Raw genomic sequence first — 27,403 nt, 5'->3', positions numbered from 1 at the left:
GCTTTAAAAACCATGCCTATACTGTTGTTGTTGTTTTTTAAGATTTTATTTTTAAGTAACCTCTGCACCCAGCATGGGGTTCAAACTCACAACCCGGCGATCAAGAGTTGTGCACCCCCCTCCATTCCTAGTTTGTGGAATCTCTTCATGCCCTCTCCAATTGCACCTCCACCCCCCAGCCCAGAGGAACCCTTATCCCACATTTGGAGTCTACCATCCCTGTACATTTCAGACATATACTACATTTTAAATAGTAAAGTGATGAAATTCTTTTTTAAAAATTTTTTTTAGGATTCTATTTAATTATTTGACAGAGAGAGATCACAAGTAGACAAAGAGGCAGGCAGAGAGAGAAGAGGAAGCAGGCTCCCCGCCAAGCAGAGAGCCCAATGTGGGGCTCGATCCCAGGACCCTGGGACCACGACCCAAGCCGAAGGCAGAGGCCTTATCCCACTGAGCCACCCAGGAGCCCCAAAGTGATGAAATTCTTAATAAATATTTAAGTGGTAAATAGCTTGTGTATTTTAAAACTACACTTTCTTCTGCGATTTGCTTTGTGCACTGAATGTTTTTGCTTTACTCATATTGATACATGCAGTGCTAGTTCATTTTCATTGATGTCTAACATACCACATGGTACATGGTACAGCATGTCCAATATTGACGGGTAATTTGCCCAAATAGCCACAAATCCATCTCTCGTCCCCCATGCTCTTCCTCCCCGGAGACAATGACACTCCTGTCTTTGAGAGGCAGGGTCTAGGGTCCCTTCCCCTTGCATCTGGGCAGAAGTGAAGCAACGTGACTTCCAACAATAGCCTAGAATAGGCAATAGTGTCTTCCTTGGCTCTCTTGAGCAGTGCGCAGTTGGAACCCAGCCACGGTGTTGCAAGGAAGCCCAGGCGGCGTGGAGAAGCCGTATGTAGGCATTCTGGCTGACAGCCCAAGGTGAGGTCTGAGCTAAGTGCTGGGGGTTGATAACCACCAAACGACTGGGGAAGCTTTCAAGAGTACACTGGCCCCAGCCAATATCTTACTGCAACCACACGAGAGAGCCCCCAAGTGATGCAGTCTAACTGAGCCCAGTCAACCCCCAGAACTGTAAGAGGTAATAACTACTGATTCGAGCCGGTCAGTTTTGAGGTGATCTGTTTTAAGTTAGGTAATTGCAACCACTAGGCCCTGTCACGTCCACTCTCCAGTTGAGGGACATCTGGGTAGCTTCCAAGTTAATGCTATTACGAGCAGCAATCCTACGAACACTCCTACAGACATGTCTCTGTATGCACACGTTAAGTTTCCCCAGATCGGTAATGGCTGGGCTGGGGAGCGTCACATCTTCAATTATACTCCAACCTACCAATATTTTGCAAAATGGTTGATACCAACTGCCCCTCCCAGAGCAGGGTACCACAATCCCATCACCCCAAGTCTTCCCCAACACTGGAGAAAACATTAAATGTTTTGCCAGTCTCCTGGGCACAAAACAGTCTTGTTGTTTATGTCTTTTTGGACCTTGGAATTTTTTTACGGGTTGCATGAATTGACCCCAAATAAACACAGAGATGTGCACTAATACATTCTGGCTTTCCTATTTTGAACATGCTTTATGTCATGGGGTTCCATAGTAAGATTGCATTTTTTAAAAAGGAGGTGCTGGGGCACCTGGGTGGCTCAGTGTGTTAAAGCCTCTGCCTTCGGCTCAGGTCATGATCCCAGGGTCCTGGGATCGAGCCCCTCATTGGGCTCTCTGCTCAGCGGGGAGCCTGCTTCCTCCTCTCTCTCTGCCTGCCTCTCTGCCTACTTGTGATCTCTTTCTGTCAAATAAATAAATAAAATCTTAAAAAAAAAAAAGGAGGTGTTGCCCCAGTGGCAGTTGGCACGTCTCGTGCCTAGATCTGGGTTTCGATTCTCAGTTACCATTCTAAATAAAAAGAAGCTGGAGCTCCTTGGAGAAACGGGGGACTCTAGAACTCTAGGATGTATACAGATGAGCCTGGAGTATCTACAGTGCCAGGAGACACAGAATACAATATTAGAAATAAAAACACAAACAAAAACCCCCACCACCCAATGATGGAAGTCAAAGGACCCAGGAGCCAACTTCAGGAGGTCCCCAATGCCAAAGCTAGAATAACATGAACAACAAAATAAATCAAGTAGGACTGGATTCTATAACCCAAAATGTAAAACAGATGCCCACGAGTCCATACCAATTAAAAGAAAATGATTAAGTTAATAGAGAAAAGAGAAACATCTCCCTTGCAGAAGAATTTATTTCTAATTTACGTTGGTACTTTGCCCTCAAGGAGGTGGAACATACGCCCCAGGCTCCTCACATACGGGCTGCACGGAGTGACTGACTTCCGTTCGGAGAGGTCAGTACGGAAAGGGAGAGGAACTTGACAGTGGAGACATCTGGTAAGCAGCAGGCAGTCAAGCCACGTGATGAAGGTTAGATCAACAGCGATCCATCCAGTGGACAGTATGGACCCTAGAAACCATGTGGTCAAATGCTACTTTACCTCTGAGCTCTTCCTCTGAATTACACGTAACCCTGGTCTAAGAATGAGACAGACAAATCCCAATGGAAGGACAATCGCTAACAGACCTGCCTAGTATTCTTCAAAACTCTCAAGGTCATCAAAGATGGCCACAAGCAAGAGGGGCCTAAGAAGGCATGACAGCTCCATTTGGGTCTACGCAAATGTTGAGACAACACAAATGTTACATGGGATCCTAGAACAGAAAAAAGATACTAAAACTGGGGAAGAAGTTAAGGAAATCTGAGTAACTATGGGCTTTCACATTCATGGTATCAATATTGGTTCATTCATTGTTAATGAATGAATCCCACTACCAAGACGCTCATAAGAGGGGAAACTGGGCATGGGGTGTAAGGGAGCTCCATCCTAAGTGTACTTCTCCATTCTTCTGTAGGTCTAAACGGTCCTGCAAAATGAAGTCTGTTCTAAGAAAAGATTAAGTCTTAAAACACAAATGTAAAAAAGGTGAGGCTCCTGGTCCTGACACCAAACCTGGTCCCGCCACTCGCTAGCTGGGTCAGGGTTGGCCTGTTTGGTGAAGGCTGCAGAGGGCCCAGCGTTCACAAGGCGAGTAAAGCTCAGTGTAGGGGAACGTTGGGTCTTCACAGGCAGGTACAGGGGCAGTACTCCCCAAACTAGTCAGCTCTGATCCCCAAAGGAGGGAAAGGAGGGATCGAGTCTGCCGCCGCCCAATGCCTGGTCCATCTGGGAGGCACAGGCTGTGACACAGGAGGAAGGGGGCAGTGGGGCTGCCTGCCAGTTACCCAAAGTTCCCATCTTGCTTTTGCATCTCCTGGGGTGAGCTACCAGAGGAGATGACCTCATCCCAAGACTACCACCCAAACAGAACCATCCCCCCAGGCTGGCTCAGCTCTGGCTCGGTGACTTACCATGAGCCCCAGGCCCGCTGTACCTCCAGTGCACATCTATTCACGGGATGACAATAGGAAGTCCCTGACCCTCGTGCTGCTGCCCTTTCCCTGAGGACTTGGGGAGTCTGTCAACTTCACGGAGCACTTATTTAGTACTTCCTGGCACAAAGGTGTGGTCAGTGTTAGCTCTCAGCATTCCCCCACCTGCTTCCTCCAGGGGTTTCCAGCTGGAAAAGTCCCATGGCTCTGAAGGCCTTTCTGGAATGGGGCGACAAGTGTCTGAATCACTCATCTGAAGAATGCCAGTGATTTCGGGAAAGCCTGCTTCAGATCTGCTATCGGCCTAGCATCAGTATCTGCACTGAAGCGATACGGTTGGAATTCTTCATATTCACCCCTGACGGACCCCACGTGTGACAAGGTTTTCTGTCCACTGCCGCACTGCCTGTGACAGCACGACGCTGCAAGCCACCCAAATTCCCTTCTGGAAAGGGATGGTTAAGTAAATAGACGTGTGTTACTCTATCGTCCTCTGCCCGTATGCCTGTAGGGGTGCGTGTGTGCGTGTGTGTGTGTGTGTGTGTGTACACGCGTGCGCACATGCACACACGCACAGCACACACCCCATAAACACATCTCTAGGATTCCTCAAGACACTGGACATACTGGTGGCCTCTGAGAAGAGGTCTGGGGGGTTAGGAGACTCGGGAAGGAACTTTTCACCATAAAGCCTTTTGTATCTTTTGCATTTTGAACCACGTGAATGTAGTAAGCTCAAAAATATCTGATACAACCAGAGGAAAAGTGACGCACTGCTGTGGGTCACAGACATGGCGGTTGGTATGGGGGCGTCGCCGAATCAAATGGCAGGGACCCTGTGGCCCTGGAGCAGCTGGGAGGCTCGGGAGGTGTCTGGTCTGGTCCAGCCAGCAGATGGTGGCAGGACACAGTGTGACTCTCGAGGCCGGGGCACCCCAAAGCTGCAAATACTTCTTGCAGCAAGCTGACACGGTGGGAGGAACACAAGCACGTAAATAACTCTAGAAAACCCCAAACCACTCTCCTAGGACCCCACCCTCATCCTTCTGAAAGGTCTTGAGACAGCACAGGGCAGGGGTTGAGGGACGAGGCTCCTGGCAGGGTGACACCTTGGGCAGGGCGCTCCCCTCTAGACATCCGTAAAGAGCAACAGCGACCCATGACTTGGCTCACGCCAGTGAGCGTCTCAGGTTTAGGTGAGCTATTCCTGTTTCTACATCACCCCACAGCAAGGAGTTACCCAGCGCTCTCAAGTTCCATAACCGGAAGTCGTCCTATCAACCCCGGCAGTTGCTAAAATGATCCACGAAGTGGAACCAGAAGAAACGACAGGGGAAAGAAACAAAAGCCAGAGTTGAAGAGCAGCAAGCCCAGCATGGAGGCGTGCGAGCCCCGACTTGTGGCCCCGCCACCCAAAGGGGCAGCTTCTGAAATCGTCCCTGTCTGTGTCCACTGCCCTCCCCAAGGCCAACCTTAAGCAGCGCCCCGTGGGCCTCGCCCAGGCCCTAGCACCAGCCCTCACTCACCCCGACGCCCAGCCCTTCTCACCCTGGGCCCTTGCTCGGCAGCCCCCGCACACAGCAGCCCCCCGACGTGAAGGGACTCAAAAGCCACAAATAAGCAGACAATCGGCCCAGGAAGTTGGGGGACGGATGGTGGTGACAGTTATACAGCAACGGGAATGTGCTTCATGCCACTAGACGGGGCGCTTACAGATGGCTGCGACAGTCAATCTTATGTATATTTTACCACAATTAAAAACAAAAACAAAAACAAAAAACGGGTGACGTCTCATCTCAGCGTCACCAGCTCTTAGGTCTCCCAAGCCACAGCCCACTCCTTGCTGATCCCATCAGTTCTGTTCTCTCACGGAGAAAAGGGCCCTCCGTCCCCTGCTGGGCCCTTTCCTGTTTCTGTGCTGCTCTCCGCTGGTATCACCAGGCCCTCGGCTTTGAACAGAGTCCCCTGAGTGCTCCCCAAAGCTACTGGTCTCCAGCTCAGGTACCCCCCCCACCAAGTCCCAACAGCCCAGCACCCTCCTGTCTCCCCAGCTCCTCCCTCCCCAACCCCTTAGTCTCCACAAACAGCACCTCTAGCTAGATGCTCCGGAACCCCCTCTAGGTGATCCCTGCTCCCCACCCCCGTGCCCCAACTTCTCATCCATCTGCACTGCCCACAGCTCCTCTGAAGCCCACCCTCCTTCCCCCTCCCCACGCTTCACTCCATGCCACCTTCCTTTCTTGCCCTGGCTCCTGCACAGCTGCCCTCCTGCTCCCACCCCTGCCCTCCCCACAATTTAGCCCCTCATGGGGGCCAAAGCCATCTTCATAAAAGGCAAGTCAGACATCACTTGCTAGCTTTAAACCTTCCCAAACTTCTCAGGGCCTATAGAAGATGTCCAAATTCCTCACCACGGGTCATGAAGCCCCAGGTCATCTGGTCCCTGCCCACTTGCCCCAACAATAGGTGCTCTGTGTCAGGCCCTTCGCTCCCTGGCCAGCACCCCCAGCACCCCTGGCCTTCGTGTTCCTTGCTCCTCTGACCTCAGAGCCTTTGCCCCGGCTGTGTCCCCTGTTGGACCCTCTTCCTCCTACACCTCACACAGCAGCTTCTGACGGTTCCCTACTCAGCCCTTACCTTCTTATCCCCAACATTGGAAGTCCCCCTGGCCACTTCTGCTCCTCCCTCCCATTCTCTGGACAGGATGGCCCCTCTCCCGCCACCTCCCTGACTGGAGAGCTCAGCCAAGCAGGCAGGAGGCTTGTCTGCTTTCCTCCAGACAGTCTGGCACAGGGCAGGGGCTATGCAGCAGTGAACGCGTATATGACCCAAATGACACGAACCCACTGCCTCACACGGGAGCCTACAGTTTGGAAAGCCACCAACAGGCAGAGTGGCAGAACAGGTGAACTACACGGAGCGGGAGGACAGAGTGACGGACCTAGAGCCAGGTGAAGGGAAGAGGACGTCCAACTGAACGATGACCACGATCATGACTCCCCTCAGCTGGGGGCCTGCCCCACAGACATGGCCCACGTGGAGCCCTGACCTCCAGGGAGTCTGGCCTCCAGAGAGAGAACCCAACCCTTCGTTGCCACCCACACCTACGTTGTGCTTTGTGTGAAAAACAACCCTGTGACTCACTCTGAAGGAGGGGAGGGAAACAGTTTGAAAGTCACAAAAATATATTAAAACAGCCATTTTCTTCTTTTTCTCCCGGCGCTGGCCTCCCTTCCCAGTGACCCTTGCCCACCACCCGCCATGGGCTGTCAGAGAAAAAGATGCCCAGGACCGGAAAACCGAGGCAGCCCGCTGCAGCCCAGGGTCAGGGGCGGTCCCTCCAGCCTGGGCGTGAGGGCGGTTAACAGTCTCTACAGGCTCGACGCCACCGCCGACGAGGGGGCCGCTGGGAGGCCGGAGGTGCAGGAGGGTCAGGCAGGACGCAGCGCACAGTCGGGCCTTGCCACAGGGACAGAAAACAGAAGAGAAATGAACAGTGTGAAGAGAGGGAGAGACGGAGAAGTTAAAGGAGCGGGCAGAGGGGGCAGAGGGGGCAGAGGGGAAGTCGGGACATGGGCAAGGTGGGGGGACTCTGGGGGATGGGAAGGCTGGGGAGCTGGGGTGGACACAGCAGGTGCTGCTGGGGGGCAGGAGGGGGAACGGAGGCGGGAAAAGAGCGCTTAGCTCTGGGTGCGGTAGAAAAGTGGGTCCTGCCAAAGGCCACAGTCAGAGAGGAGAGAGCAAAGGACATGAAAAAGGAAAGTCCTAGAGCAGCAAGGCCTGGCCACAGCGACCATCTCGGTCTCAGAACACTGGGGTGAATTCCCAGAAAGCTTGGGGCGGCTCGAATGCCTGAGGGAGACAAGCAGTGTCATCCGGGAGCCAGCAGGGGGAGCCAGCAGAGGGCCGGGCGCAGCCTCATGGGAGCCTCCGCCGGAGCCAGGAGCGTGGAGAGGGGCCTGGGTCCCGCCCAGAGGCTAGAAGGTCCTGCGGCCCAGTCTTTTGAACACGCTCACTGTGCCTGCATGGTCCATCTGGGCGCCCAGGCCCTCACTGGAGCTGCTCCCCCGGGGCCCCACAAGAGTCCTCTTAATGGTGACCTTGACCTCAGCCAAGGACTTACTCTTGGTGCTTGTGACCTGGCTGTCCTGGGCCTCGGGCACAAGGGCAGCCTTGCCCAGTCTCTGGATGATGCTGACTTTGGACAGGGACTCCGGCTTCCTCTCAAGCCCAGGGCGTGAGGAAAGGGCCAAGCGCCGCAGTGTTGGCGTGGCAGCTGTCGTGGCCGAGCTTGTGGCCTTGGCTTTGACAGTCAGTGCTGGCTGGGGACTGGGCTTCACTGGGCCCCGGCCCAGCTTCTTCAGGACCCCAGCATACTGCAGGACAGAGCTGCTGCTGTCATTGTCGCTGTCCCAAGCCAGATCCTCGTCCGTCTCTGGGGTAGCCCCGAGGCGGCTGAAGACTCCTGTGGGCTGCAGGGGTCAGAGATGGGACAAGTGAGTCATTTAGTCATTCAACACGCATACGCACAGAGCTGTCTCACTGTTCCTGGCCTCGCTGGGAGAAACACCCATGGTGACATGGTGACACCCTAGCCAGTGGTGAGAGCCATGACGGGACATCCAGGGAGCTGGCAGAGCCCAAAGGAGTCTTCTGACCTTAGCTGAAGTTCAGGAGAGACTCCCTGGATGAGGGACACCTGAGATGAGATCTGAAAGACCATTTGCCAAGGTCGACAGGGGAACACAACAAAAGACAAATTTGGTCATTCACTCAACAAGTGTCTCCCGAGTCCTGACTGTCCCTGGCCCTGTGCTCAGGGGGCTCACAGTCCAGTGGGGGAGACAGACCTGGCAGCGGAAATGACACAAACAACTCCCTAATTATGACAGTTATGCACTCTCTGGAAGAGATGGGAGTGCTGGCAAAGAGACCGGGAAGCCTTGCCTCCTCCAGGAGTTCAGGAACACCTTGTCGGAGGTGCTGATGTGTAAGCCGGGCCCTCACGGATGAGTGGGGATGAGTGGGCCAAGAGCAGAGCAAGGGCCAAGCCCCCAAGGCAGGAATAAGAATCCTAAGTATGGAGCGCTCACTCTGTGCTAAGTAAGCTCTTCACATGGCTGTATCTTCTAGCCACGAGAGCCCGACTGTTACTATCATGCTCGCGATTAAGATTCTAGGAGGTGAGAAAGGTCAGGTAAGCCCTGGCGAGCAAGGGATGGAGAGGCAGGAAACGCAGCCAGGAGCCCCGGCGCAGTTCACGGAAGGTGACACCTAGAGCATACCTAACCATGCATCAGACGCCCCAGCACCGTGCAATGCAGCTCAGCTCATCCTCACAACGAGGTGGGTATGAGACAGATAAGGAAACCGAGGTACAAGAAGCTTAAGTGACATGGCCAAGGCCATGCAGCCAGGGAGTGGCAGAGCTGGATTCACACCGGGCAGGGCTCAGGCGTGGGCTCCTAACCACACACCATCCTGGGGGCCTGCAGGCCAAGGCAAGGAGGGTGGTGTTCATCCTGACCGCGCTGAAAGGAATGACGGGGGTGGGTAGGAGGCCTGTCGTGGACGTGGTCACACACTGCTGCTGTGGGGGAAGGGCAGGAGATGGGGAGAGGTGGCAGATCAGGGACAACAGACAGAGTCTTCACTGAAGCCAGCCTGGAACGGGGGCACCGGGGCATCCCTGAGACAGGGCCTAGGACAGGAGTCCCTCCAGGGGAAAGATGCCAAGGCCAGTCTGGGACACGGAGGTGGGAGCGGCCCGAGGGCAGCAGGCAGGAGTTGGCCAGACCCCAGGCACTGGAAATGAGGAGAGAAGTTGAGGTGCAAAGAAGGGAACTGAGGCTGTCCAGGTGGGTAAGACGGTGCAGGGAGTATGAGGGGTTAGATGTGGGATCAACACCAGCAAGGAAGACAATTAGAGAACTTCAGGTGGTTTCCCCATTCCCAACTCACTTTATTCCCCGTCGTCGTGTCTGCCTTGGTCTCGGCACCGAGGCGGTCAAACACAGATGTCCTCTGGAGACCTGGGAGGGAAGTGAGCCCTCAGCCAGCACCTGCTGAGCCACGCACGGAGCCCAGGCCTGGCCAAGCGTCACGCATGGTGCAGACAAGGGAGGGCAGACACAGCCAGTCCAGGCCCAGGCAGCTCTGGTCCAGGCGGGCACAGGCTCTGTGTCTACGCCCTGGCTAATAGTGACCCACACATCTCTGGCTAGTGCAAAATCCACTGAAATTGACTCTTGGGCTCCTTGAGGCTGTACAAGTTCGAAATGTGTATATGTGTGGGAAGGGTTCTTAATCCTTACTTGTTCCCCTCACTCTTCTGGGGGTCATGGGCCTCTAAGAGCCTACTGACTGGTGATAAGCTCTCTCTCTACATCCCAACCCAAATGACCACTGAAAGAATGTTTATTAAATCACGATATACAAATATGATGCAACTACTAAATGATCATTAAAAAGAGTTAAAGCCTGAGTGGGTCAGTCAGTTAAGCGTCTGCCTTCAGCTCAAATCATGATCCCAGGGTCGTGGGATTAACCCTGCCATCAGGCTCCCTGCTTCTCCCTCTCTCCGCACCCCGAACCCCCACTCATGCTCTCTCTGTCTCTCCCCCCTAACAACAACAAAAAATTCCTTAAAAAAAAAAGTTCTACAATAATACCTACAAAATGATGCTATTTGTGGTTTAAAACAAACTACCTATATGGGTCTATGTACAAACACATGCAGGTGAGCTCACACTGGTCTGGGTAGGGTAATGATGGCCTAGGCTATGGGACTGAGGGGACAGAGTTCGGCGGTACTGTATGTTCTTCCACACCATATGAGTGTTTTTCCATGAAGACACAAACACTATTCTAAAAGGAACCCTGTGGGGAAGACCCCCTCTATACCCCAGCTATGGACAGAACCTCAACCAGGCTCCTCTGGCTCATGATGGTTCCTACGCTTCGGGCACCTGCCCCCTGGATCTCACTAGAGCCTGCCTCTCAGCCAGTGCCTGTAGGGCCTGACCAACCCTGCACCACACAACGAAGGGAAATGCAGTCTCGACGCCAAAGGGCACCCCTGCCAGGTTGATACCTTTTGCTGCCTGCTGCTGCTCCAGGATCTTGCGGGTCCGGGGGGTGGTGCCTTTGGGCATGTTGATGATGTACTTCCCCTCCATCTCAGCAGTGACCCGGCGCCGCTTGGTGGGAACAGCGAGACTCTCCTCCTCCCGGCGGGCCAGGGCTGATGGGGAGGAGGGGGATGGTGAGCATCTTCTGGGATAGAATGTGCTCCTGGGTTGGGGGCTGGACGCCCTGCGAAGGGCACAAATGTGCCCTTTATCTCCATGTGTTTGAATGACTGCAATCCCTTATCTTCCCAACCACTGTAGACTTTGAACCACCAAGAGATTCAGGGGTCTAGGCACAACAGGGTTGCCAGTGGTGCTCAGAATCCCCCCGGGCGGTCGGCCTCTCAGGGCTCCCTGTGGCTCTGTCCCTGCCCCCAATAGGCTGACCTCCCAGCCTAGCTGGGAAGGGGGAAACTGCTGGCTGATGGAATGGTTCAAGAGCTCCATCTAGGTAGAGCTTTCATGGGTGTGATCATTTTTTTTTTACATTAATCAAACTGGGGACGCCAGGGTGGCTCAGTCATTAAGCGTCTGCCTTCAGCTCAGATCATGATCCCAGGGTCCTGGGATCAAGTCCCACATCTGGCTCTCTCCTTGGCAGGAAGCCTGCTTCTCTCTCTCCCACTCCCCTGCTTGTGTTCCCTCTCTCGCTGTATCTCTCTCTGTCAAATAAATAAAATCTTTAAAATTAATCAATTAACCAAACTGTACACTTAAAATTTGTGCACTGTACGTAAGTAAATTATAAATCACTTAGATTTAAAAAAACAAATGAATCTCCTCAACACATTTGAGCTGGTCACTCCCAGGCTCATCATCTTTTCAATACTTCAGAAATTAATCTTGGGGGTGCCTGGGTGGCTCAGTGGGTTAAAGCCTCTGCCTTCAGCTCAGGTCATGATCCCGGGGTCCTGGAATCGAGTCCCACATCGGGCTCTCTGCTCAGCAGGGAGCCTGCTTCCCCCCCCCTCTCTCTCTGCCTGCCTCTCTGACTACTTGTGATCTCTGTCGGTCTAATTAATTAATTAATTAATTAATTTTTTAAAAAATAAAAAAATAATAATCTTAACTTTCTTGCTCATGACACACAAATCAAAAAAGCCAGAGATGGGGAGGAGGTGCAGGAGCACAGGGTGTGATGGGGCCGGGTGTCAGAATAACCAAGCTCCCTCCCTGGGCCTCGGTTTCCACTTGTGCCAAGATTTTTGCTGTGGGGGTGGGTCCAACAAAGGCAGAGCAGTGGGGCACACAGGAGGAGGGCTTGGAAGCCCAAAGGCTGGTGTCCTATTCCCAGGTTTCAAGCTGAGACCTGGAAGAGGAACAGAGGCCAAGCACAGAAAAGTCTTTGGTGGAAGAGTGTGCTGGGAGAAGGGATCATCAGGGCAAGGGCCCACGGTGGGATGGAGCCTGGAAGGGACCCGAGGGAGAGAGCCAGGGGAAGACACGCCGGAGAAGGAGTCACATTATACAGAGCCTGTAAGGCCATGTGGGAAGATGATTTTATTACTGGGACAGTGGGAAGCTCTGGAGAGTTCTAGCCCAGGGTGAGAGGATCAGGTCAAAGGTGTGGAAGGATCCTCCTGGTTGCTGAGAGGAAACGGTGCTTTCTGGACCTCTGACCCCTGCACCAAGCACAGGGCCTGGCAGTAGTGTGGGCCTCGGTGAGCATCTGTGAAAACAGACTGAGACCCTGTAATCCGCAGCACTGTACTGAACACTTGAGCCTTTATGAAGATGGTAATGTCAACGTTAAGTGTTCTTTCCACAATACAAAATAAACAAAAACTTGAAAACGACAGAACTGACCACTAAGAACTGCAGTGCACTGGCAGGTACACGGTCTCAAGAGCTTCCCACTGTCCCCATTCTACAGACTGGGAAAGCAAGGCCCACAGAGGCGCAGGGGCTTGACCAACCCTGAACTCTCTGGACACGCTGTGGTCTTCAAAGCACCTTGTGATCTTGGGCACCTGACCTCCGAAGACCATCCGCCAACCCACCCTCACCCCTAGCTCCTCCCACCATCCGCCCACGTCCCCTCACCAGCAGCCTTGGCACTCTTTGCTGCCATCTTGTTGGACACAGTGACCGAGATCTTCGAGGTGCTGGTGTCTGGCCGCCTGGGGGGAGTGCCAGGTGGGGAGTCGCGGTTCAGGCTGTTGGCGATCATTCGAGAGGCAGCTACAGGGAGGAAAGGGGAGAGTCCAGTCATGCTAGGGGCCCGGGGATGGAGGCCAGAATGGTGAAGGCAAACCTTGGGACTGAATGGGGAAGGGGCAGCTGGAGTCATGCTGGGGCTGCACGGCCACGATGGGGGTTGGCCAGTCTAACCAGGAGCGGGCCCACCCCTCACTGCATGAGGGCCTTTCCTAAGGCCCTAGACCAGAATGGTTCCTGTCATACCTCTCCCAAGCTCCTCTCCCAGCTCCGCTTCAGCTAAGCTGGTCTGGGGATATTCCTCACCCAGCAAGCGTGCACCTCTTCCTAGCACATGCTGTTCCCTCAACTGGGCATGCGGTTCCCCGAGGACCAACCAGCTCGCTCTGGCTCTTCATTCAGGTCTCCTCTCCGAGGGCACCTCCCCAGAGAAAGTTTCCCGAACCACTCCACCAACCTCCACCGGCCCAACCCTGCGGTAGGCTTGCTTTTGCCTCATAACCCTAAGTCCTGCTTGACACAAAATGACATGGATGTCTCCTGGGGGGACATGTCTCACGGATGTCTCCCTTGAGTATGCAGGCCCCACCAGGAGACAAGGGTTGTTTATTTCTGTATCTCCAGGGGCTGCGACAGTTCCTGGTGCTTCACAGGTCCTCAATAAACATCTACTGGAAAAAATGAACCCTCTCATGGAAAATCCCAACATCCCTACCAGAAGAGGATCTACTACAAGCCCATCTTATAGGTGGCGCGGGAAGGACAAGGGTCTTGTCTCCAGAGCAGTGTTCCTAGTTTTAGGGCCCAGATCTCAAAAGCTCTTGGGGAAGAGCTTCATGATGCCCGGCTCACCCCACAGGCCCGGTGCTCCCCACTCCCACCTCCACCAGCTTTCAGGTATGGGTATTCTAGCCTACCCACCCCGCAAAGCCTTCCCTTTTTCTGCTTTGTGCTGCCTCTCAAAACCTAATGAAGTCCCACACCATGACTCTCGATGCATTACACAATTATATGTTGCTTGCTTGGTTTTGAAATTATAACTACAGCATACAGGAAAAACAGACCACTTAACAGAAAGTCAACTCCCACGTACCCACCACCCAGGTCAAGAACCGGAGCCTGCCCCAAGTGCTGTGATGAGCCCTGGGTGTTATGTGAAACTGGTAAGTTACTGAACACTACAACTGAAACTAATGATGTACCGTAAGTTGGCTAATTAAATTTAAATTTTAAAAAAAGAAGAAGAAGAAAAAGAATTGGAGCTTTCTGAAGTCTGGGGATTGGCCCTTCCTGATAAGACCTCCTCCTTCCCCCTACCGGGGAAAAATGGTTGGTTTCCAGCCCTGTTCACTCCCCTGATAATGACGGGCATATACGCTTCCACAATTTTTCCATAACTTTTTTTCGGACAGCTCTGAAGACAGATAGGGTGGCTTTCTGGTAGGCTGGGAAGAACCTCCCAGGATGACTGGATGATCTGTGATAGAAAGTGAACAGTAGAGAGGCCCTGCCTCCTGCAATGTACCCAGAGGGAAACTTGAAAGGAAGTCTTACTTGAAAGTCTTACTTGAAAGGAATAAGGGATACGATGTTTCCTCATGACAGGTAAGCGCCATTTGGGTGGAAGAAAAAAAAACTCTGTCTTTGCCCTAATGACTCTAAGCTGTAGTTTGATGTCACATACGCACAGATACAGACACATATATTAGAAAGCATATATTCTGAAGTGTATACAAGTGAGCGTACCAAGAATGCTGTTCTGGGACGTTCTTCCGCACTCTCTTTCCTTCTTTGTCTGCTTCTCCTACTCCTCCCGACTGCCTATTTTCTCCACTAGTATTTTTGTTGGTTTTAATTTTTTTTAAAGATTTTATTTATCTATTTGACAGACAGAGATCACAAGTAGGCAGAGAGGCAGGTGGAGAGAGAGAGGGAAGCAGGCTCCCCACTGAGCAGAGAGCCTGATGTGGGGCTCGATCTCAGAACCCTGAGAACACGACCTGAGTCGAAGGCAGAGGCTTAACTCACTGAGACACCCAGGTGCCCCGTTAGTTTTAATTTTTTTAAATTTGTTTTAAACAAAGGCATTCAGAAGGCTATACAAAAATACATACTGTCTGACTTCAGTTATGTACACTTGACAGACTAGCAAAAAAGACTAACAAAAACAGACCATCTCTGCTGTGAAGCATCAGGGTAATGGGTGCCCTGGAGAGTGGGGAGTGACGCTGGTCAGGTTTTTGTTTCTGGATTTGGATGCTGCTGGTTACACGGCTGCTGCGCCTGTGGAAAGTGATTCAGCTGTACCTTCGTGATCATATGTAAGTTCAGGCAGACTGTTGCAGCAAAGAACCCCAATTTGTTCAGTCTCCCTCTGTCCGTGCCCTTGGTTGGCACTGCCCACACCAACGCTGGGCTTAGCCACGTGACAGGCTTTGGCAAATGGGAGAAGAGCAAGTGTTACACAAGCAGAACCTTAAGAGGGTTCTGCACACTGGGGCCCGCCCTCTCCTGCTGCTCTAGGGCACCCTGCGATTGGCCCCATGTGGACGAGCCCGGGCACGCCTACAGGAATACAAGGGACGTGTGGCCCGGTCACCTTTGTGGGCTCAGATGACATCAAGCCAACCACCAGATGTGTGAGTCAGGCCATGCTAGATCACCTAGCCTCCACCAAGCTGCTAGGTGACCACTGAGATCTACTGAGCTGGCCCAAAGCAGAACAGACCAGCCAGGACATAAAATCATGAGAAATAAAAGTCTGTGCCTGAAACCAGTTTGGGGCTCATTAAGCAGCAAAGGCTAATATGCACATTAAATTTTTTAAATTTATTCTTCTTTAAAAAGGTATCACACTGCTGAAAAAAAACCCAAATGTGTAAATACCGTCCGTTCTCACCATTCATGGATTCCCTATTTGCAAATTCGCCTCTTCGCTAAGATTCATTTGTAACCCCAAAACCAAAACCTGTGTTAAGTGTTTTGGCTGTTTAAAATGGCCCCCAAAGGGACGCCTGGGTGGCTCAGTTGGTTAAGCAGCTGCCTTCGGCTCAGGTCATGATCCCAGGGTCCTGGGATCGAGTCCCACATCGGGCTCCTTGCTCGGCAGGGAGCCTGCTTCTCCCTCTGCCTCTGCCTGCCTCTCTGTCTGCCTGTGCTCGCTCGCGCTCTCTCCCTCTGTCTCTGAAAAATAAATAAAAAATCTTTAAAAAAAAAAAAAAAAAAAATTTAGAAAAAAAATAAAATGGCCCCCAAGGGCGCCTGGGTGGCTCAGTGGGTTAAAGCCTCTGCCTTCAGCTCAGGTCATGATTCCAGGGTTCTGGGGTTGAGCCCCACATCGGGCTCTCTGCTCAGCAGGCAGTCTGCTTCTCCTTCTCTTTCTCTCTGCCTGCCTCTCTGCCTACCTGTGATCTCTGTCAAATAAATAAAATCTTAAAATAAAATAAAATAAAATGGCCCCGAAGAAGAGTGGCAAAGTGCTTTCTAATATTCCCAAGTGATGTTCCTTACAGAGAAAATATCTGTGTTAGATTAGCTTTGTCCAGGCACACATTACAGAGCTGCTGGCCATGAGCTCGATGTGAACGTGCCAGCAACATATGACAAATGAAACATCTTTACAGAAACATACATAAAGTAAGGTCTGTGTTGATCGGTTGACAAAAGTGTTGTAAGAAGAGGCTTACCTTTTAAGCCTCTTACCTAATCTTTTATTTCCTCTAGGAGCAACGACCCGGCACTCGCTCATTCAGTGTTCACAGTTTCTTTACGGAACAGAACTGCCACCAGTGAAAATCGGTGGCCGAGAGAACCTCTGCTGGCCTTGTTTCACCCCTGCAGATTCTGGGTATGTCCCCTTTAGAGCTAAAGTGTAGGGATAAAGGGAAGGAACTCTAGGTAGGTGGGACTCACCGCTAGAGGCACCTCGGCGGATCTCACCAGTGAGGGGGCTGGGGTTGCAGGGCACGGACTCAGTGGCAGCTTTGCACATGTCCTGTGGTGGGGGGAGAAAGAAGAGCCGAACAGGTGTCTGGGTTACCACAGGGACGAGGGCAAAAGGTAGGGGAAAAGAAACCTGAGCAGCACTGGGAGGATGAGAGCCCGAGCTGTTAGAGAAGAGATTTCAGAACATTTCACTCCTCACCACGAGAAGGCAGAGGACAAACCCAAACTGAGAGATGTTCTGCAAAACACCTAAACGGGACTCTTCACAACTGTCAAGGTATCAATCACCTGGAAAGACTATGGAACTGTCACAGATTCACGGAGACTAAAGGAAAGGTTAGGAGACACAAATAAAAGCAAGGTGGTACTGCGGAGCAGAAAGAGGATATGGGAGGCACCTGGGTGGCTCAGTGGGTTAAGCCACTGCCTTCAGCTCAGGTCATGATCCCAGGGTCCTGGGATGGAGCCCCGCATCAGGCTCTCTGCTCAGCAGGGAGCCTGCTTCCTCCTCTCTCTGCCTGCCTCTCTGCCTACTTGTGATCTCTGTCTGTCAAATAAATAAATAAAATCTTAAAAAAAAAATAAAATACAAAGAGGATATGGGGGCAGGGGGCGCCTGGGTGGCTCAGTGGGTTAAAGCCTCTGCCTTCAGCTCGGGTCATGATCTTGGGGTCCTGGGATCGAGCCCCGCATCGGGCTCTCTGCTCATCTGGGAGCCTGCTTCCTCCTCTCTCTCTGCCTGCCTTCTGCCTACTTGTGATCTCTCTCTGTCAAATAAATAAAATCTTTTAAAAAATCATAATAAAATAGAATGTATAAAGAATGGAGACAGGGAATGGCAGGCTATGGTAAGGCCTGGTAAGTGTCAGCTAAAGATTCAATGAGCTCTTCATTCCAGGTGCTTGGTGCCACACACGCTATCTGGTAGGTGGCCACCGCTCCCCTACGCAGCAGTGCAGTGTGAAAAGCCTGTTTCAGAGAGACTGTGGGGGGAGGAGTGATCTTCACTTGTCTAAGGTCACTGTAAGTGGAGGGGCCAAGAATGGAATAACCATGTTGTTGGCCCGGTGACTGCCTGAGTCCCCCAGGGGGAGCTCCTGTCCTGGGGACAGAGAAGAGCCCTGCTAAAGCTGATTATCATGAGGAAGATGAGAACTAGTAATGGAAAGAGAGCCTCTACCAAGGTCCCACTATTTACACTGGGGGCTTTTTATACTGGGGCTTTCTTTAACTTAATGCTTACAACCACCCTATGAGATAGGTCTACCTATCTACATTCTACCAATGGAATAAGAAAGGCTCAGAGAGATTAGGCAACATGTCCAATGTCACATGGCAAATGGTATAACCAGCCTTGGAACTCAGGTCTGCCTGCTTTTGCTTCCAAGCCTCCTGCTGACTCTGGTACAGAGCCCCCCCACCACACCCTAAACCCAGAGATCAAGGGGCTGGGCAGCACACCCACCTGGCGGTGCACCACCTTGGCATGCTTGAGGATGGCAATGATGTCGCCCACCACAGTCACGCCCAGCTCATTCATGATCTCTTTGTTGAGATCCAGCAGCATGCTCTTCTGGATCCTGTGGGGGAGGGTCAGCAGTGAGGCCACAAGCAGGCCAGGACAGATGGGCTAGCTAGCTCCCGTCTCCCCCGCTCCGCCTCCTCCCTTCCTCTACCCTCCTCTCGCCAAGTTGCACTCTGTCCCCTAGGCCCCCTTACCTATTATCCACAAACATCACCGCGTAATTGACAGCAGGCCCCGGAGGAATGCCGGCTTCCTTAAAGAACTGGATCCACTCAGAAGTGGCTGGGGGATGGACAGGGCTCGTTATTCCCATTATTCCCTCCAGAGAAGAGCAGCCGCAAAACCACAAGAGCAGCGGCTCCCACATATTAAATGCTCACTGCACGCCAGGCCCCGGCCAAGCGTTTCCCTCGAACAGTGGAACTCAGCCTGCCCGCAACCCTGGGAGCAGTTTGCAGCATTAGGCCTCCCTCCCTCTGCCAAGGAGGAGACTGAGGCCATGAAGCCCATGTGCTTCTGTCTGACCCTTCTGGTCACAGCTCTGCCCTCGGCCGTGAGGCCCCACGATCATCTTCACACACGGCCAATGCCCAAGTTCAGGGAGCTGGGACTCTAGGTTCTCTGGCCTGGTCCCCATCGGCAGGCCAGCTGCTGAGCGTGACAGGATCCACAGGTGAAGGGAAAGAAGGGACACAGAGCCGGCCTACGAACGTTAGCAAGCCCGTTCCTCACCACAGAAGCAGCAAGCATAGGCTTTGGCGCCTGGGTTCAAATTCCGGCTCTGCCAGCTCCTGGCTAAGGGCCTATGGGAAATTAACGCTGGGTCTCTGTTTCCTTGTCCGGAAATTTAGGATGACACCCAGGAAGGATTTACCGAGGACTTGGCAGGTCCCGTTCTAGGCAGGTGGATTCCACTGCACAAGACAACGCCCCCGCCCTCACTGAGCTCACATTCTAGCGATAAGGCGTACATCCTTGGTTCACTGCGCAGAGTCCCCATAAAGGACATGAAATGGCACCTGGCCCAGGGGACAACCTCAACTCGTCGCAGCTGCTGCTATTATTTTTACTCTGCCACCACTACCAAGCCCAAGACCCCGACCAGGGACACACCCACCCACGAAGCTTTATTGTTTCTTTTTTTTTTTTTTTTTAAGATTTTATTTATCTGACAGACAGAGATCACAAGTAGGCAGAGAGAGAGGGGGGAAGCAGGCTCCCCACCGAGCAGAGAGCCGGATGTGGGGCTCGATCCCAGGACCCTGGGATCATGACCTGAGCCAAAGGCAGAGGCTTTAACCCACTGAGCCAACCGGGCGCCCCGCTTTATTGTTTCTAAACTTTTCTGTTTTAGCCTCTTGGGTGTGACCTTCAAATTCACCCTGTCTGGCTAATGGCTGTTAGATAAGATCACTGATTCTGCGAACTTCCTTTTCACATTTTAACATCTCTGAAACTAAGAGCCACCTCACAGTCAAGGGTTTCACTGGCGAAACTTTTCTTTCTCATCGTATACAGCTTGAAACCCCAACAATCAAAATATGAAATTTGCTACTGCTATGCCCATTTTGCTTATAAGACCACTGAGGCACAGAGTGGGGAAAGAGACTCTGGTCTCTTCTGAAGGTGACTTCAGGGCTCGGGCGCAGGCCTGGGACCATCCTTCTGCCTACCTAGCCACAGGCCCATCTCCCCAGCACTGCAGCAGGTGAAGATCATGCCCTAAGGACTTCTGCCACAGGCCCAGGGGACAGGGGGCCTTTTTCTGCCTCACAGAGGCACTATCCACCTGCCCAGGCATGGGGCCCTGGGTTCCATCAGCCAAAAGCAGGCAACTTCGTCTGTTAAAAAAAAAAACCCACATAATGATTCCACTTATATGAAATTTCCAGAATAGGTAAACATCTATAGAGATCTAGAGAGACAGAAAGCAGATCAGTGGTTGCCCGGCAGGATGGTGGGGACAGGAAAAAGAGAGTGACGATTAGTTAATGGGTATGGGTGCCTTGCGGGAAGTGATGAAAAGGTTTTGAAACTGATTGTGCTAATGGCTATAGAACTCCGAACGCAGTATAAAATCACCGTACTGTATACTTTATTGTATAAAATGTGAACTGCATCTCAATCACGCTGTTACTAAGGAGGGAAGAGGGGCCACATCATTTGAGGGGGGCTAGCTGCCTGAAGCAAAGTCAAGGAACTGAGAACATCCGCACATTGGGCCCTTGTCATCATTTCATGTCCTACTAAAGAGGAAAATATGCTGCCAAGTGGGGTGCCTGGGTGCTCAGTGGGTTAAGCCTCTGCCTTCGGGTCGGGTCATGGTCTCAGGGTCCTGGGATCGAACCCCGCATTGCATTGGGCTCTCTGCTCAGCGGGGAGCCTGCTTCCCCCCCCCTCTCTGCCTGCTTCTCTGCCTACTTGTGATTTCTCTCTCTGTGCCAAATAAATAAAATCTTTTTTTTTTTTTTTAAAGATTTTTATTTATTTATTTGACAGAGAGCGATCACAAGTAGGCAGAGAGGCAGGCAGAGAGAGAGGAGGAAGCAGGCTCCCTGCTGAGCAGAGAGCCCGATGCGGGACTCGATCCCAGGACCCTGAGATCATGACCTGAGCCGAAGGCAGCGGCCCAACCCACTGAGCCACCCAGGCGCCCCCAAATAAATAAAATCTTAAAAAAAAAAAATACGGTGCCAAGTAAATGGTCAGGAGCGCCCCCCATTCCAGAAAGAGTCAGAGGGGACACACAATGTGTCATGGACTCAGGACACAGCAGGAGACACACACTGGAATATTCACAGCAGCTAGTCTGTTAACAGCCCCAACCCAGAAGCAACGTGGGATCCATAGACAGAAGCAGGGGCAGGAAATACTACACAGTGGCTCAAAGGAAAGACATGGAGAGGATTCCTGGCCCTTGCGTGAAGCAAGAGAACACAGGACATTTCGTCACCTTAGCTCACAACCAAAGCCTTGGGCATAGGAATATTTTCTGCCTATGCAAGGAGAGGGGTGCCTGGGTGGCTCAGTCGTTAAACGTCTGCCTTCGGCTCAGGTCATGATCTCAGGGTCCTGGGATCCGGCCTCGCATCGGGCTCCCTGCTCAGCGGGAAGCCTGCTTCTCCTTCTCCCATTCCCCTTGCTTGTGTTCCCTCTCTCACTGTGTCTTCTATCAAATAAATAAATACAATCTTAAAAAAAAAAAAAAAAAAAGGCAAGGAGAAATGATCCCCAAATCATGGTTCATTCCCCCTGGAGGAGGGAGAGGGTCGTGATCAGGGTGGGCCCTCAGGGAGGCTGGCAATACTTTATTTCTTGACCTGAATAGTTGCGGCGGGGAGGGGGTGTTTGCTTTTTTTTTTTTTTTTTTAAACCTTTGTATTGAACTATAACATACATACACACAAAAGCACACGTAAGTTGGTAACGTTCAAAAACCAACACATGCACGGAACCAGCCCCTAGATCAAGAAATAAAACATTTCCAACATCCCACAGGCACCCCCCTGCCACCATCACATTCCCTATGTAGTGACATCACTCTGCTTTTCGAGGGCCACCGCCACCTTCCCACAACATGGACTGGTCCTGCCTGTCCCTGTGCTTCATAGAAATGGAATCATAAAGGATGCAGTCCAACGTTTACCTTCTCTCATTGCTCCCATGACCACATAAAGATGTCTTATGTACTTCTCTATATGAACAAATCTCAAAAGAGGTACAAGCTACCCACTAACCTCTGAGCTTTGGCAACCCCAGAGTGCAGAGCTGAAAGAGAAGATAGTGATGAGGCTTACGAGAATCCTAATAGCGGACATTTGTCAGAAGTGTGCCCAAGGTCTGACATGCACTAACCTCCTTAATCCGTACAACATCCCAGGACGTAAGGCCTGTGAGTATCTCCGTTTTACACGTGAGAAAACTGAGGCTCTGCTGGATTTCACATCACAAGTTCTTTAAGGCTAGACTGTGCCATTGGGAGGCCAAGATACAGAGTGGCTAGGCCCTGGGCAGGCCACGGCCCCGCCTCCATGGGGTGCTCTGAGAACAGCTGTTCCTCCCAGTGACCTGGCTCTCCCTCCCCCACCTTGGCTCCCCTCCCCAAGGTCATAATTTCAGAAAGGGCAGTGGGGAGGGGAGCCCCAGAGAGAAGCCCACAGACTCACCCATAGTCACTGAGACCATTGTCTCCCCGGGCCCTGGTGCTGCTTCCGAGAGCCTGGAAGAGAGAACAGGGAGAGAGGGCCCATGAGTCGCCGCAGGCTGTGAGTGTGTGTCCCTCTTTGCCTGCCTGCCTGCGGGCCAGAGGAGAGTGCCTGGGGGCTCACAGCCCAGGAATAGCCTGAACAGCTGGCAGGAAGTCAGCCTGGGACAGTGCTGCCACCACAGCTCCCGCTGCTGCCTGGGACAAGACTCAGCAACAGCAAATGTCCACAGCTCCATCCCCGCACACCTCAGAAGTTTCTGGCTGGGATAAGAGAGTGAGAGAAGAAAAAAAAAGACATTTTCCCCCACAACACACCACGCCAACCCTCACTCAACACTTTAACCATAAATACCCATTAGTCATCCATTCATAAATTATTTACTGACAACCTACAAGGTGCGAGGCACAATTCTAGGAGCTAAAGATACTGCCGTGAACAAAAATACAGGGGCGCCTGGGGGGCTCAGCGGGTTAAAGCCTCTGCCTTCCGCTCAGGTCCTGATCTCAGGGTCCTGGGATCAAGCCCTGAATCGGGGAGCCTACTTCCCCCTTCTCTGCTTGCCTCTGTGTACTTGTGATCTCTGTCAAATAAATAAATAAAATCTTTAAAAAAAAAAATACAGAGAGCAGCATCTAGGTGGGGACAGAGGAGGAAGGATGAGAGAGTAAACAAGCAAAATGGATCACAATTCGGTGAGTCAGAAAGCCCTTGGTGTCACCCAGAACACAGGGAGGGCCTGGCGAGGGAGGGAGGGGGTTGTGATTCCAAACAGGCTGAAGAGGGGAGACTGCTCTAAAGCGACATTCGGAGACCCCAAAGGAGGCGGAGGAGTGGGCCCTGTGGTTTCACAGAGGAGGAGTGTTCCAGGAGAAGGTACAGCAAGCCCAGTGTCCTTAGCCAGGAGCCCATCCGGCATAGATGCAGGACAGCACAGAGCCAGGGTGATTATAGTACAGTGAGAGAGGGGACAGCGGGAGGGGGAGAGACAGGGGGAGGAGAGCAAGAGGAGCTGAGGGCAGAGAGGTGGGCCACTACACCACGAGGAGCCTGGTAGGAGAAATGGAAAACCAACGCCTGCTTAGGTAAGATGAGCAGGTGGCAGAAAGCTGTTAAGGACATTTCCCCTGAATGTTACTGGGCGTCTGGGTGGTTCAGTCAGTTAAGCGTCTGTCTCCCGCTCAGGTCATGGTCCCAGGGTCCTGGGATGAAGTCCCAAGTTGGGCTTCCTGCTCAGTGGAGAGCCTGCTTCTCCTTCTCCCTCTGTGCTCCCTCTGCCTATGCTTTCACTCTTTCTGTCAAATAAATAAAGTCAGGAAGGAAAGAAAAGAAAAAAAAGAAGGAAGGAAGAAAAGAAAGGAAACTAAAGGGAAAAACTTCCTTGCCTGATGATTCATCTCGATCTGCCTCCAGGGCCACTTGGCCTACTCAGCCCTCCCGTCCTTCTCTAGTCCTGCCCTCGCCTCTACACCCTCTGCTCTCTTCCTTCACTCTGCTCCCTTCTACCCACTCTGGCCCCTGATTCTTTTTTTTTTTTTTTAGATTTTATTTGAGAGAGAGAGAGAGAGCATGATAGTGGGGGAGGGGAGCCAGAGGGACAAGGAGACTCCCCACCGAGCAAGGAGCTCCAGGACTCTGAGATCATGACCTGAACAGAAAGCAGACGCTTAACCAATAGAGCCACCCAGGCGCCCCCCCGCCCCGGCTCCCAATTCTGATCCTTCTCCGTCATCCCTCCTCAGCTTGCTCCACAGGGTGCACTAGTCCCTTTCTGCTCACCTTCATACACAATCTGCCCCTCCCTGCCTCCATTCTAATGGTACAACAGAGATGGTATGACAGTAAGGATACTGGAACCAGACCTCGGGGCTCATATCTGGCTCTACCACTTCCTAGCCACGTGGTCTCTGCAAGCTACTTCACCAGTCAGGTCTGGTGTCCCCATCTGGAAGTCAGGACCGTACAGATGTTACTTCCCTCAAAGGATGGCTGGAACACCCAATGAACTTTTATGCTCAGAACACCTGAGGCAGTGGCCATGCCCCCTAAGAGTGGGGAAGTATTGGCTAGTCTCACCTCCCAGGCCTCCTGTCTTAGCCGACACCCAGGAGCTTTGCCTCCCTCCCGGTGTTCCACAGAAGCTCTCCTGTGCCTGGAATGCTTTCTTATCCTGTCCTCCTGGCAAGCTCTCCTTCACTCTGGCTGTCACCGGCTTTGGGAAACTTTCCCAAAGTCCCCAGATGTGGGACTCTCCCCTCTGCCTCCAAGTGGGGCTCATGCTGACCTTCTTTGGCTGCTGTTGCATCTCTTGTTGATGATAAAGACCACAGACATCACTCTGCCCCCGTACTGGACTCCTAAGATCTACTTTGTCTTCTGGATTTTGCCACTGAACAAAGACAACGCCACCAGCAGCTCTGAAAGAGCACGGCAAGGCGAGTCTTCAATGTGTCACACAGAAAAACAACATGTCACATACCAAGCACTGATCATGAACCAGGACCGGAGCCAGGCCTCCTGCTGACACCTCACTACCTCCTCAGGAGGGAGGACTATTATTAGCCCCATTTTAATCGATGGGGAAAAAAAACCGACTCATCGAGGTGCAGTCATTTGTCAAATGTCACATCTACCAAGTGACTTCACTGGGATTCGGAAACAAGTTCTCCCTGATTCCACTGGCCATTTGGTAACTCCTGTTGAAGGCCTATGGTGCCAGGCACTGAGTATACAGCTCGGTGTCTCCTCATAACCACCTGGGGTGGTTTAAAAAAAAAAAAAAATGTTAGGGGCACCTGGGTGGCTCAGTGGGTTAAGCCTCTGCCTTCAACTCAGGTCATGATCTCAGGGTCCTGGGATTGAGCCCTGCATCGGGCTCTCTGCTCGGCGGGGAGCCTGCTTCCCTCCCTCTCTCTGCCTGCCTCTCTGCCTACTTGTGATCTCTCTCCCTGTGTCAAATAAATAAAATCTAAAAAAAAAAAAAAAAAAAGTTAAAAATGATCCCCATGTTGGGTGCCTGGGTGGCTCAGTGGGTTAAAGCCTCTGCCTTCAGCTCAGGTCATGATCCCAGGGTCCTGGGATCGAGCCCCCCATCGGGCTCTCCGCTCAGCAGGGAGCCTGCTTCCTCCTCTCTCTTTGCCTGCCTCTCTGCCTACTTATTCTCTCTCTCTCTGTCAAATGAATAAATAAATAATGTTAAAAAAAAAAAAAAAGATCCCCATGTTCCATGTTAAAAATGAGAGTGGCAGGTCCAAGGTCACACAGCAAGGAACTGTAGGGCCACGACTTGAACCCAAGTCAGTCCAATGCCTATGACTAACACTGACTGATAGACTACTACAAGCCAGGCACTGTGGTCAGTCATTTCGAGGTGTCAGTTAATGCTTACCAGAAGCCTTTGAGAACTGGTATCCTCTCCCTACAGCGGCAGAAGTCCCCCGGCTGGACTCAATTGCCTCTTTCCTCCATTAAAAGCCCATCTCCAGTGATCACTTTCTGAACAGTGAAAATTGGAACATTAATAATAATAGCAAATGACAGTTTCTAAAACTCATGTAATTACCATATATCAGACTCCCTGGCTAAGCCCTTGAAAGGCTTGGATCTATGTTCTGACTTTGCCACTTCCAAAACCCCACCCTTGGGAGTCAGGGGTTAACCTTAACTTTCTGGATCCCACTTCCCTCAACTATAAAACAAGAATATAGGAGTATATGTTCTTAAAATGGTTAGGGGGATGAAGTGAGTTCACAAACACCAAGTCCTTAAAACAATGTGGGGCAGATGGTAAGTGCTATGTACATATGCATTAAATAAATCAAACTTTGGTGAGCTAGAGAAAGTGGAGGACAGTCACTGACCTAATGTCAGCCACATGCAAAAGGTAAGCAAAGAACAGACAGGGTCTGTGGGACCATGATAGTCCCTTTTCAATTCTCTTTCAACTTCTGTCTACAATTTAAATAGACTATTCTGCTTCTGTTGTATTTCAGGTTACGTTTTCCTTCCTTTTGCACCCAGCAGTGCTAGTTTTCCCTTAGTAGGCCAATATGAAATTTTCTTCTCAAATTAATTGACTGGAGCAAAATGCATCAGTGCTTTTAAAGAAAAAGAAAAATCTAAATCTATGAGATGGGGCAAAATTAGTCAAATAGGAAGTGGCAGGATGTCCATTTGGCCAAGTTTTTCCTATTGCTGTCTCTGAGCTTCCCCCTACTCCGTTCTTCCCTGGAAGTCCCAGCTACGCCAATAACTCTCATTATCATTATTAACATAGTCCCAATATATTGAGCATACAGTGCAAAGCCCCATGCTAAGGGATTTACACGCACATTTCACCAGCATCCTCACAACGACCCTATGATATAGGACTATTAACTCTCATTGTATAGATTAGGAAAATGAGCTCCAGAGAGGTTCAGGCAAAGGCCCACTGCCACAAAGCTGGGCTGGGACGTGCGCAGAAATCGGCGGGCCTCCAATTGCACACTCCCACACCCAGATCTTCCACGCCAAGCGCAAACATTATCATCGCTACAGTATTAACAGTAAAAGTACAGTAACGAAGTGTGCAGTGTGCTAGGCGCTGAACTAGGGTCTCCGACATGCACAAGCAGACCTCCCACTCTAAGCCCTAAGGAGGATGCTACGGTCAGATTCTGGCCCCCATTCTACAGAGGAGGAAACTGAGGTTCAGAGAAAGAAGTCGCTTGTCTGGGCCGCACAGCGACGCCGAGACTGATTCCAGAACTAAGACGCCATCCATCCCCTCCGTATCTTGCCCGTCCCACCACCCCGTGGCCCGCGCCTCACCTGACCCTCCGAGCCCGCGCCCACACGCGCTGCCCGCCCTCCTAGCCCGCCGCGCCAACTGTCAGACCCTCCTCCCTCCGCCCGGCAACCCTCCCCGGAAATACAGCCCTCGCCACCGGAAGCTGGGTCGCCCAGCCCGCGGCTGCTCTAGCCCGCCGGACCGCCACCAGTG

General features: G+C 51.9%; 1 protein-coding gene across 6 annotated transcripts in view; it reads right to left on the bottom strand.

Annotated features, from left to right (window-relative positions):
- Positions 1–27,341, bottom strand: part of C19H19orf47 (chromosome 19 C19orf47 homolog) — a 34,567-nt gene extending 7,226 nt beyond the window's left edge. The window contains exons 1-11 of one of the 6 annotated variants that reach the window (XM_032323429.1): positions 27,232–27,341; positions 25,808–25,914; positions 22,381–22,433; positions 21,952–21,982; positions 18,409–18,496; positions 18,155–18,269; positions 16,657–16,738; positions 12,631–12,768; positions 10,551–10,700; positions 9,419–9,489; positions 7,581–7,929 (exon numbers count right to left, since the gene is read on the bottom strand). In XM_032323429.1, coding sequence (XP_032179320.1) covers positions 7,581–7,929; positions 9,419–9,489; positions 10,551–10,700; positions 12,631–12,768; positions 16,657–16,738; positions 18,155–18,269; positions 18,409–18,425 — 922 coding nt within the window. In that variant the 5' untranslated portion in view covers positions 18,426–18,496; positions 21,952–21,982; positions 22,381–22,433; positions 25,808–25,914; positions 27,232–27,341. The other 5 variants (XM_032323426.1, XM_032323427.1, XM_032323424.1 and 2 more) reach the window with 5 other exon arrangements.
- Positions 27,342–27,403: the final 62 nt, after the last annotated feature.

This window comes from Mustela erminea, chromosome 19 (genome assembly GCF_009829155.1).
Source record: "Mustela erminea isolate mMusErm1 chromosome 19, mMusErm1.Pri, whole genome shotgun sequence".
NCBI lineage: Eukaryota > Metazoa > Chordata > Mammalia > Carnivora > Mustelidae > Mustela > Mustela erminea.
Note: the sequence above shows the minus strand (reverse complement) of the source record. Positions and strands in the feature narration are given on the sequence as shown.